Source organism: Tachypleus tridentatus, chromosome 6, assembly GCF_004210375.1.
Source record: "Tachypleus tridentatus isolate NWPU-2018 chromosome 6, ASM421037v1, whole genome shotgun sequence".
NCBI classification, from domain to species: Eukaryota; Metazoa; Arthropoda; class Merostomata; order Xiphosura; family Limulidae; genus Tachypleus; species Tachypleus tridentatus.
In genome coordinates, this window is record NC_134830.1 from 50,563,690 (window position 1) to 50,576,314 (window position 12,625).

Below are 12,625 nucleotides of genomic sequence, written 5' to 3' on the forward strand. Positions count from 1 at the left end.
GAGAAGATTCGTGCCAACATACGAAACTCTTATCTGTCTGTCTGTCTGTTGTATGATTCTGTCTTGTATAGTTTATCAGCTCAGACGCATCGCTCCCAACACTGAGCCCTAGAGACATCGAACCCTCACCATAAACATAGGCCAAGGTAGCATTTATGTATTTACTTCATATTACTTACACACAAATTATATTTTCTTTCCACAATAAATGATGTGTCGTTGATTCAATATTAATTATAATTATTCTGACGTTCTTATTAATGTTTGGTGATTTTGGCTAATTGACGTCACTGCTGTTTGGAGTTAATTGTTTATTATTCTAAGAGCTCATGCTAATTAAAATACAGTTTAAGTTTCTGTCTACTTGTTGTTATATCACGTGCACTTGCTCATTATGATATTTGATCTTTTGTGTTAGTAGTCGTACGTTTAGAGTTTTAAAGACAGGATATCATCTCAGAAAATGTTAACCCTAATTCACTTATCGAGCTCAATTAACCATGAGTGCAGATAGAAACACGTGAACTCTGGTGAATGTCTCGCTTCTTTCTAGAGAACAATAACTAAAATACATAATAAACATTTACTTTTACTGTTCCAATTAATTACTGATGGTTTAAATATTGACTTTAGAGTGACGTGAACTTATGTCTTATAACACCCGATAACTTCACGATACCATTTCTGTTTGATATTCCTTCTATTTATTATCTTGTGTTTTAGTTAACTTTTATTTGAATTTCAGTCGTTTTGTTACGAAAGGAGATAAACAGCTGTTTAACTCGCGTCCATCGTGTTAACGGTATTCTACGTCACTGCTGTTAAAGGAGATAAACAGCTGTTTAACTCGCGTCCATCGTGTTAACGGTATTCTACGTCACTGCTGTTAAAGGAGATAAACAGCTGTTTAACTCGCGTCCATCGTGTTAACGGTATTCTACGTCACTGCTGTTAAAGGAGATAAACAGCTGTTTAACTCGCGTCCATCGTGTTAACGGTATTCTACGTCACTGCTGTTAAAGGAGATAAACAGCTGTTTAACTCGCGTCCATCGTGTTAACGGTATTCTACGTCACTGCTGTTAAAGGAGATAAACAGCTGTTTAACTCGCGTCCATCGTGTAAACGGTATTCTACGTCACTGCTGTTAAAGGAGATAAACAGCTGTTTAACTCGCGTCCATCGTGTTAACGGTATTCTACGTCACTGCTGTTAAAGGAGATAAACAGCTGTTTAACTCGCGTCCATCGTGTTAACGGTATTCTACGTCACTGCTGTTAAAGGAGATAAACAGCTGTTTAACTCGCGTCCATCGTGTTAACGGTATTCTACGTCACTGCTGTTAAAGGAGATAAACAGCTGTTTAACTCGCGTCCATCGTGTTAACGGTATTCTACGTCACTGCTGTTAAAGGAGATAAACAGCTGTTTACCTCAGAAGAGTGTAATCACCCCAGAGAAAACCTTTTTTCCAATGTGTTTTCCGACCAGCGGGCCTTTCTAATTACCACACTAGGTCGCGAGGATCTTACAAAACAGCGTTATGAATATACAAACAAAGCAGGTCACATTTGAATGATTTAAAGGAAATTTTTTCTTTCATGTTTAGGCACGACGATGAAGTCTACAATATGTAGTTAATTGTGTTTCACAACCCTTTCATGGGTAACCTAGTCGCTTGTTATAGTTGATGTGACACCAGTGATAGCCTGAACCGTACATTTTAAAAGCGTTGGCTTTCCTTGCTGGTCTGGTTATTCGGCGGGGTTTTCCGGATTTATTTAATTAGTTTATTATTTGGCATGATTATTCGTATTCATTTGACTGGTTCATGTATTGGTAGTACACTTATTCCCTTTGAAACTGATTTGTACTTTAATATCCTAGGTTTATAATTACTGTGAAACTGGTTTGTACTTCAGTACAAACTGGTTCGTTTTTTAGTAGCCTAAGCTTTTAGCTACAGTGGAACTGGTTCATGCTGATAGTAGTCTGTAGCTATAATCATCGTGAAACTGGTTCATACTGATAGTAGTCTGTAGCTGTAATCATCGTGAAACTGGTTCATGCTGATAGTAGTCTGTAGCTGTAATCATCGTGAAACTGGTTCATGCTGATAGTAGTGTGTAGCAGTAATCATCGTGAAACTGGTTCATGCTGATAGTAGTGTGTAGCTGTAATAATCGTGAAACTGGTTCATGCTGATAGTAGTATGTAGCTGTAATCATCGTGAAACTGGTTCATGCTGATAGTAGTATGTAGCTGTAATCATCATGAAACTGGTTCATGCTGATAGTAGTCTATGGCTGTAGCCATCGTGAAACTGGTTCATGCTGATAGTAGTGTGTAGCTGTAATCATCGTGAAACTGGTTCATGCTGATAGTAGTATGTAGCTGTAATCATCGTGAAACTGGTTCATGCTGTTAGTAGTATGTAGCTGTAATCATCGTGAAACTGGTTCATGCTGATAGTAGTCTGTGGCTGTAATCATCGTGAAACTGGTTCATGCTGATAGTAGTCTGTGGCTGTAGTCATCGTGAAACTGGTTCATGCTGATAGTAGTCTGTGGCTGTAGCCATCGTGAAACTGGTTCATGCTGATAGTAGTCTATGGCTGTAGTCATCGTGAAACTGGTTCATGCTGATAGTAGTCTGTGGCTGTAGTCATCGTGAAACTGGTTCATGCTGATAGTAGTCTGTAGCTGTAATCATCGTGAAACTGGTTCATGCTGATAGTAGTGTGTAGCAGTAATCATCGTGAAACTGGTTCATGCTGATAGTAGTGTGTAGCTGTAATAATCGTGAAACTGGTTCATGCTGATAGTAGTATGTAGCTGTAATCATCGTGAAACTGGTTCATGCTGATAGTAGTATGTAGCTGTAATCATCGTGAAACTGGTTCATGCTGATAGTAGTCTATGGCTGTAGCCATCGTGAAACTGGTTCATGCTGATAGTAGTGTGTAGCTGTAATCATCGTGAAACTGGTTCATGCTGATAGTAGTATGTAGCTGTAATCATCGTGAAACTGGTTCATGCTGTTAGTAGTATGTAGCTGTAATCATCGTGAAACTGGTTCATGCTGATAGTAGTCTGTGGCTGTAGTCATCGTGAAACTGGTTCATGCTGATAGTAGTCTGTGGCTGTAGTCATCGTGAAACTGGTTCATGCTGATAGTATTCTATGGCTGTAGCCATCGTGAAACTGGTTCATGCTGATAGTAGTCTGTGGCTGTAGTCATCGTGAAACTGGTTCATGCTGATAGTAGTCTGTGGCTGTAGTCATCGTGAAACTGGTTCATGCTGATAGTAGTCTGTAGCTGTAATCATCGTGAAACTGGTTCATGCTGATAGTAGTCTGTGGCTGTAGTCATCGTGAAACTGGTTCATGCTGATAGTAGTCTGTAGCTGTAATCATCGTGAAACTGGTTCATGCTGATAGTAGTCTATGGCTGTAGCCATCGTGAAACTGGTTCATGCTGATAGTAGTCTGTGGCTGTAGTCATCGTGAAACTGGTTCATGCTGATAGTAGTCTGTGGCTGTAGTCATCGTGAAACTGGTTCATGCTGATAGTAGTCTGTAGCTGTAATCATCGTGAAACTGGTTCATGCTGATAGTAGTCTGTGGCTGTAGTCATCGTGAAACTGGTTCATGCTGATAGTAGTCTGTAGCTGTAATCATCGTGAAACTAGTTCATGCTGATAGTAGTCTGTGGCTGTAGTCATCGTGAAACTGGTTCATGCTGATAGTAGTCTGTAGCTGTAATCATCGTGAAACTGGTTCATGCTGATAGTAGTCTGTGGCTGTAGTCATCGTGAAACTGGTTCATGCTGATAGTAGTCTGTAGCTGTAATCATCGTGAAACTGGTTCATGCTGATAGTAGTCTGTGGCTGTAGTCATCGTGAAACTGGTTCATGCTGATAGTAGTCTGTGGCTGTAGTCATCGTGAAACTGGTTCATGCTGATAGTAGTCTGTGGCTGTAGTCATCGTGAAACTGGTTCATGCTGATAGTAGTCTGTGGCTGTAGTCATCGTGAAACTGGTTCATGCTGATAGTAGTCTGTAGCTGTAATCATCGTGAAACTGGTTCATGCTGATAGTAGTCTGTAGCTGTAATCATCGTGAAACTGGTTCATGCTGATAGTAGTCTGTGGCTGTAATCATCGTGAAACTGGTTCATGCTGATAGTAGTCTGTGGCTGTAGTCATCGTGAAACTGGTTCATGCTGATAGTAGTCTGTGGCTGTAATCATCGTGAAACTGGTTCATGCTGATAGTAGTATGTAGCTGTAATCATCGTGAAACTGGTTCATGCTGATAGTAGTTGGTTTATACCAAGGTAGTTTGTTTATACTCATTATAGAATCAGTAAGCACAGTAATTGTTCTTATAGACACTGTAAAACTGGTTCATGCAATAATAATCTCAGCTTGTAGCCGTTCTGAGATTGGTTCTGCTTCAGTTTGTTTTCTATCTCAATGCAGACGAGAAATATCGTCTGAGCGTGAGATGTCCTTATTTAGAAACATCGAAGGTAAGGCTTGTCGCTTTGTCTTCATCAACGGAAAGTATATTTACAATCAGCTCGTTTACTTCCTGGACAATACTTACAAATCAGCATTTTACTTCTGGGATAGCTCCCCAGTGGCTCAGCGGTATGTCTGCAGACTTACAACGCTAAAATCCGGGTTTCGATACCCGCGGTGGGCAATCCACAGATAGTCCATTGTGTAGCTTTGTGCTTAATTCAAAACAGCAACTTATGGTATAAATATCTGAACCTTGATTTTATAATTTCAGTAATGATGACACGAGTCCTTAAAATAGGATGTTCAACTTCTTTGTGGCTTGTCTCTATAATCTTGGACGATTTCCTTACAGTTACTGTGAGCAGTCCAAGTAAGCCCCTGCCCAATGCCTCTTCAGACTCGGACTTATCCAGACATCGTGATCGCCAACAGTGCATGTGGTCACCTTCTCTAAGTAACATGATTTTAGAAAAGAACGCCACAAAAGAAAACAGCCACTCTTCAACGACGTCTAAGTTTCTGAGAGAAATGCAGACCCACAGCAAACACCATGTTGGAGAAAAAGTAGCACAGGTAATATTTCTTGGAGAATATTTTTTACAGAGATAAATCCATAGTATTGTGTTACTTGAAATACTATAAGAATACGCAGTAAAGTAGAAATGACGATATTACGTGTTTCGTAACTTTAAATTTAGACTGGCTATCCAGTTTCTATAGCAGTATGGAATGAAGTTCCATATTACTATAGGTTGTTAGGTTTTCAGGTCTAGCTGTTTGTTATGCATTGGTATGGGTATGCTAATACCACATTAAAAATAAAGGATGTAGCAATTAAGTGGACTTTTATTATTTGGTTTTCGTAAAACGACACGTGTTAAAACCGTATCTGTATTTTGTTCATCGCACATTACCAGGAGGTAATAATACTTGTCCGTGGATATTTCAATTAATATGCTATAGACATTTTCAGAAAACGTAGATTTTTTTACTTAATACAAAAATTACCATCCCTCAAGTATCAAAAAGCTCACAGGACCAAACAATGTTTACCTTTTGTACGTCACGTATTGTATATTAACTCGCTGTTGTCTCTACAGTTTGTTTCTTGCAGTCTGCTATCAGAAAACCAAAGATTTTTCATTATAATTTTACTTTTTTTAAATTGTGTTTTTGTTATATATACCGCAAATCCTAAATCACGGCCTTTAACTACACCAAGCCGTGATTCACGTGTTGTGTTAGTTTCAGTTACTGAATCAACTACACCAAGTGGTGGCTCGTGTGGTGTTAATACCAGTTACTTCGCCCGCTCTATCAAACTGTGACTGACGTTTTGTTAAAAATTATGGATCAGCTACACCAAGCTGTGACTCATCTTGTGTTAGTACCAGTTACTTGACCAGCTCTATCAAACTGTGACTCACGTAGTATTAATAAAAGTTACTGGATCACTTACACCAAGCTGTGACTCACGTAGTATTAATAAAAGTTACTGGATCACTTACACCAAGTTGTGACTCGCCTAGTGTTAGTACCAGTTACTGAATCAACTTTACCAAACTGTGTATCATGTAGTATCAGTTCCAACCACTGCATCAGCTACACCAAGAGGTGACCCACATAGTGTTAGTACCAGTTACTGGATCAGCTACATTAAGTTATGACTCACGTAGTGTTAATTTTCATTACTTGATCAGCTACACCAAGAGGTGACCCACATAGTGTTAGTACCAGTTACTGGATCAGCTACATTAAGTTATGACTCACGTAGTGTTAATTTTCATTACTTGATCAGCTACACCAAGAGGTGATTCACGTAGTGTTAGTCTCCAAGAGCAAATAAGACCAAAGTTAAGAGTAACAAATATTTTTATTTCTTGCTTTTGAAGTTTGTATGTCCTGCTGTGTTGTAGTTACGGAATACATAATTCTCCTCGTCATAGCATATGCACGTTTTAATGACGTCATGATAGTAGAAACTGAAATTTTAAGTGTCCCTTATGTGACGTCATTTTAGTGTACATTAATGACTGACAGACATGCACTACTCTGTAGGGGTGGAAGCAGTTAAAAAAAATGACTCATCAGGGTGGTATTGGGCTCCCTTTCATAGAAATTTTAAAGGGACCGGCCATAAGATGACTTAAAATTTACAAGAAAGCCAAGTTATACAAAAAGCCAAGGTGTGTAAACTTGAGTATGGAAGCACATTATAATAACGTAATAATATGTAGAGAGAAAACCATATATAGGCATAAGGAAATGTCTTGTTGATGGTGAAACATACGTTTTGTTTCTAATCATGTAGATCTCCTAGTTGGTAATCTAATCATTTTCTAATTGATGATTCTAGTAAACTGTACCTTGCAGTTCATGATCCTAGTTATTTGGATTTTCTAGTTGATGATCCTAATAATGTGGATTTTTCTTTTGGTGATCCTAGTCAAGTGGATTTCCCAATACCAAATTTACCTCGTTGGATAAAACCATATAGCTGAAGGAGTGTTTGATTTGAAACTTTCTATGCGTGTTCTGTCACTGACTGTTAGATACATACAACTGTTTCAGTGTTATGATTTAAATAGTTTATATAGCACAAATATAGTTATTATTAGAAGCAATATTTTATAGAATGTTTATTTATATAACTATTCACGAATCATATATTGTGTAGTTCAATAGTTATGAACTGGTGATTGTTATACTATGTTATATAAATGTCGCACATTTATATGTAAATCAGTTATATTTAAGTAAAATAAGACTTTTATTTTACTATAAATGTACTGAAAAACTATCGAGTTTTTTGGAAACAACGTGAGTTTTAGATATAATCACAGAGTACTATTTTCTAATTTTTCTATAAAGCAAAATAATCAAAGAATTTTAATATCATGTTTTGTGTATTTGAAAAACAACTGAGTTTAATGTACGTAAAGTTTTGAAAGATGTAGAAGGTAACATGTAATTTTTTAATGTGATTAAAGGCCATCGACGGTAGGTTAAAATATCACACAGCCCTACACTGTACATGTGACCACCACCACTCTTCCAAATATTCTTGTCTTGACGTCAGTGTCCACACTGTTTGTGTCTGTTCTTTATAGTTGTGTGTGCAATTTGTTATTAGTATTTTAAATTTAGACTTTAGCTTTGATAATCATGTGTGTGTGTTGGTGAAGTCAGTATCTCGAAGGTGAAAGATTTAAGTTTGACAATATGTTGTTTATATACATGTATTTTAATTTGACATGAGATATGGGTTCATTAGTTTTATGAATTTATAATAAAAACAACATGTAGAAATTTTTTTATAATACACATTCTGGAAGTAATGGTATTCTAAATATTTATAAATAATCAGAATATTGTTTATTTAACTGTATGGTTTGTGAAACGTTAGGTGTTCTACATAACAATGTCTGAAAGACGCTATGAACGGTTTAGAAACATATTCCATACTTGTACAAATTTCATGTGTTTGTAGATTATAAACGGCAGTACAGAGAATGAACGAATACAGTAAATCAGTAATTTATTATTCTTAGTACAGATACTGAATTTTAACAGAGTTAAATCTAGTAATTACACATGTGAAATTTCATCTATGTAAAACGTGTAAATTATTTTGTCACAAATTATTTACAATTTAAAATGTTGTATAAGCTATTAAACAGTTTTTAGGACGATCTAAACACATAGCCATGTATTGGACTGAGTAAGTTATAAACCCTTTCAGGACGATTTAAACATATAGCCATGCATTGGACTGAATAAGTTATAAACCCTTTCAGGACGATTTAAACATATAACCATGTATTGCATGTATTGGATTGAGTAAGATATAGGCCTTTCAGGACAGGAAATGTTATAATTTTGCATAAAAAATGTTTAATCTCTTGATTTAGTAACTGAATAATAGCAAGAAAAGTTAATGTCCATTTGAAGACTCTGTTTTTGTAAAGCATGAAATGAAGTAACGTGTAAATATTTTGTCAGAAATTAGTAAAAGTGTTATTTCGTAATAAACGTTTTATTGGTAATTTAAATTGTTGTTAAAGTAAAACTTTTAATTATTACCATATTGCCCTTTTTAGGATGATTTAAACATATAATCATGTATTGTATGCGTCATATAGGATAATAAATATAATAATTTCGTACTGAAACTCTAATCACTTGACTGAGTAGGTTTTAATTATCATACTGCCCTTGTAGGAGTAATTAATGACAAGGAAATCACCATTTTTTAGTGATTTAAACTTAGTTACGTATTGTATGTGTGGTAAAAATGCATATAATTGTGAATCATGTTACTTTAAGTGATTATATCGTGTCATTGAAAAACACTTGATTGATAATTAAAAGAGTAAGTTTGATAAAAATATCATTCTTTTTCATGATAATTAATTGATCAATTAGTGTTAGGCATCCCTTTTAGGATTATTTAGTTATAAATGATTTAACTAAATAGTTTTAAGTGATTTAATTAATTAGAGTTAAGCATCTTATAAAAATGAATTAAATATCGACATCATGAGGCATGTATTGTGCGAGTCTTGGCGACTTGTAAAAAGGTTCTATACCTTCGTAATAATAATAATAATATTGGTATTTCACTAATAATCCGTCATGGCCGACTGTCATGGCGGTCTAGCAACACATCTCCAACAACACACTCTCTGGTGACTAGTTTTAACTTAATGGCGAATAGCAACGCGTCCCTAACAAAGCGTTCTATGGTGATAAATTTTGGAACTATGGCTTCTCACCTTTGATGACATCACCCCTCCATCATCCTAGTCAACTTCCTTCTTCATATTTCATGGGATGACTTCACTTCCGCCTATGAAGAAAGGCTCTTACCACTCACAAGTGTAGAAAGTTTAAAATTTAAGAATCCTTCAGCCATACAGTTATATAAAACTAGGTAAATTTGGTATTGGAAGATCCATTTGACTAAGGTCGTCAAGTGGAAGATTCACGTGACTGGGATCACCAACTGGAAAGTCAACATGACTGGGATTGCCAACTGGAAGATTCACGTGACTAGAATCGCCAACTGGAAAGTGACAGACATACAAGCTCAAGTGATGATTAGCTGGTGGTAAGAGTTTTTCCTGGAGGGACAGAGACAATCAGAACACAGGTCATCCTAGTAGAGAAAACATCTGTCAGTGTATATGATATGAAGTTTGATAGATGTAAAAGTACCGAACATGTAATTCAGAGCGTAGTGAAGTATTAGCAGGTTATATCGTCGTTTACATATAGTGCCTTTTTATCATTATTTCACTTTTGAGATTTTTTCCAAGTTATGGTGTTGATGTTAATAAGTCGCAATAGATGGCGCTCTTAACTTCACCTTGAAACTGCTTAGTGCTCTTAGGGGTTCTAAAAACATTACCAAACAACTTTTTATGTTAGCTTAATAAACTTTATTACCCACATAAACGCTCACAAATAAAGTAAAAAACACGACAGGTTATTTGAAAATATCATCCTGCTAGAGATAGCCTTCCAGTTGAATTAATTTATAAATGTGTTTGTTTGTTTTGAATTTTGCGCAAAGCTACACGAGGACTGTTTGCGCTAGCCATCCCTAATTTAACAGTGTAAGACTAGAGAGAAGGCAACTAATCATCACTACTCACCGCCAACTCTAAGACTAATCTTTTACCAACGAATAGTGGGTTTGACCGTCACATTATAACGCCCTCACGGGTGAAAGGGTGAGCATGTTTGGTGTGACGGGGAAATTGTGTTCGAATTTTTTAGATTTCAATTTATGTAAAGATATAATAGAAGTCTAGATCTTAAAATATGTATTTTACTTCTTCTGTTGTATTGTTGTCGGTATTAACTTTCGATCAGATCAAGCTATCTGTTCAATTAGAATTCAGTCTAGTTGACTATAACTAATTACATATATTTCTATTACGTTCTTAATTATAGATATTAGAACGTCGTATTTAAATCAGTGGATCTCCCATGCTATTCACAGTATTTTCGGCCGTAAACCCAATAATATTTCACAAGATTCAGCGAGATATAAAAATTTAGATCCATCCTAAATTCATATACTAATCTAAGAATGTAAACTCATATCTGCAATAAAATTATAGTAAAAACTAACCTCCATATATTACTACATTAAATATTTAACCAACTCTGAACTTAAAGTAACATTACTATTGATTAAACATTTATAGAACACGCCAACATCAGTTGTTAGCAGTTAGTTTTGATTAAATATATTTAATAGTAGTTAATACCACAGCTGGCCAGTCTATAACAGTAATGTGTACTTTTAAAAATAATTTCGTAGTAAGTGTAATAATATATTTGTAAACTTCGATCCCACTATTCGTTGATAAAAGAGTAGTCTTAAGATTTGGTGGTGGGTGATGATGAATAGCTGCCTTCCTTCTAGCCTTACACTGCTAAATTATTGATAACTTTGCGTGAAATTTAAAACCAAACAAACAAGTCTGTATTAGTAGAAAGAACGCTAGCTGTTAACAAAATCAATGCTTCTTTCCCAAATCTGTATTTAGATATATACGTTTCTTATAACATGGTTTTAATGGTACTTCAACATATCTAATAAGGACTAATTCAAACAAGAATAGAATTGTTTTGTTTTATTATTTATTAGAATCAGCTCTCGGGACAGAGAATTCTAGTATGGAAGTATTTTCAAACACCCTGTTATTTAACTTCCTGTTTTATTACTAATATTCCACAGTAATAAATAACGTGGTTTTGTGGACACTGTCGAGGTTTAAAGATTATAAAAATTCGCGTAACAATTTTCTTCCATTGTTTTAATAGCGATGTTCAACCATAGTTGTATTTAACAGTTGGCTGTAATTGTTTATTGCTTCAAAAACAGTATTCAGTAGTTTATTAATACTATTTAACTGTTTTCTATAAACCTCGTCTAACTGTGAAGATATTGCTTTTATTGGTCTATGTTTAATCAAAATCTGTACAGACGTTGAATGTCCTCCTTGGCTCAGTTGATTAAATTTTGGTAAATATGGCTCAGTGGTCACATTCACGCCGAATGTCAACCACTTTAATCATAATGGTAACAAATTCGGATTTCGAAAAACTCGAGAACAAATAGATAAAAGAGTATCTTTGTTCATAGACCTAAATGTTGGATGGCGAAGATTGATTTATTTTTTGTACACTTCTGATTAACTACTGAGAAAACACTGCGGGAAATAGTTTGAACTTTACGTTCGGTTACTAGTTGTCACTGTTTCAGCATTCAACTGTTTTCTATATTCATGTACTTTTGTAGACAGTGTCCAGTGGTTGTTTGTAATTCTTCAGCTTGTGAATTTCTGTACGAAGAGCACTTGTTTGTTGCTCTTGTAAATATATATACAAGTATTTTGATTGTTATCAACCATTGATTTCTATGTCTGGATTAGGGTAACGAAAAGTTGCGTGTTTCGTAATTTGTAGGTCTAGCGATGCTTGAATACTTCCACATTATCGATTAACCACCGGTACCAGCAAGTTGTTAATAAACAGTTGGTCTAGTTGTGCATCAGTACACCTACATTACAGCTTATCTATGATTAACCACCGGTACCAGCAAGTTGGTAATAAACAGTAGGTCTACATTATAGCTTATCTATGATTAACCACCGGTACCAGCAAGCTGGTAATAAACAGTAGATCTAGATGTGCATCAGTACGTCTACGTTATACATTATAGCAAGTTGGTAATAAATGTGAATGTGTTTCTTGAAACTGAGACATATTATCCAGCTTTGCCGATCGAAGAAAGACAGAGCTGAGAATAATAATCGGAATAGAAACATTCATCGCATAACCGCTATACATATTAAGCCATAGCGCCGTGATAACTATCAAATATCAAGGAAAACTTTGTGTTCTAAACGATTTGGGCCAGTACAAATCATACAAACTCAGGAGTTCGAAAGTTAACCAAATTTTTATCAAACAACCCATGTATTAAAACATAGAAATATGTTATAGAATACCCGTGTATTGTTAATGTAGCAGCTATTGTAAATACACAAGTTCGCTGAAATCTTCAACTACAACAAAATTCT

The 12,625-nt window shown here is 35.5% G+C and overlaps 1 protein-coding gene across 4 annotated transcripts in view; it reads left to right on the forward strand.

Moving 5' to 3' along the window:
* The window catches only part of LOC143252465 (voltage-gated inwardly rectifying potassium channel KCNH6-like), an 88,365-nt gene that overhangs the window by 42,667 nt on the left and 33,073 nt on the right, over window positions 1–12,625 (forward strand). For all 4 annotated transcript variants that reach the window (XM_076504629.1, XM_076504630.1, XM_076504633.1 and 1 more), the window contains one exon: window positions 4,879–5,099. In XM_076504629.1, coding sequence (XP_076360744.1) covers window positions 4,879–5,099 — 221 coding nt within the window. The remainder of the gene's footprint in view (window positions 1–4,878; window positions 5,100–12,625) is intronic.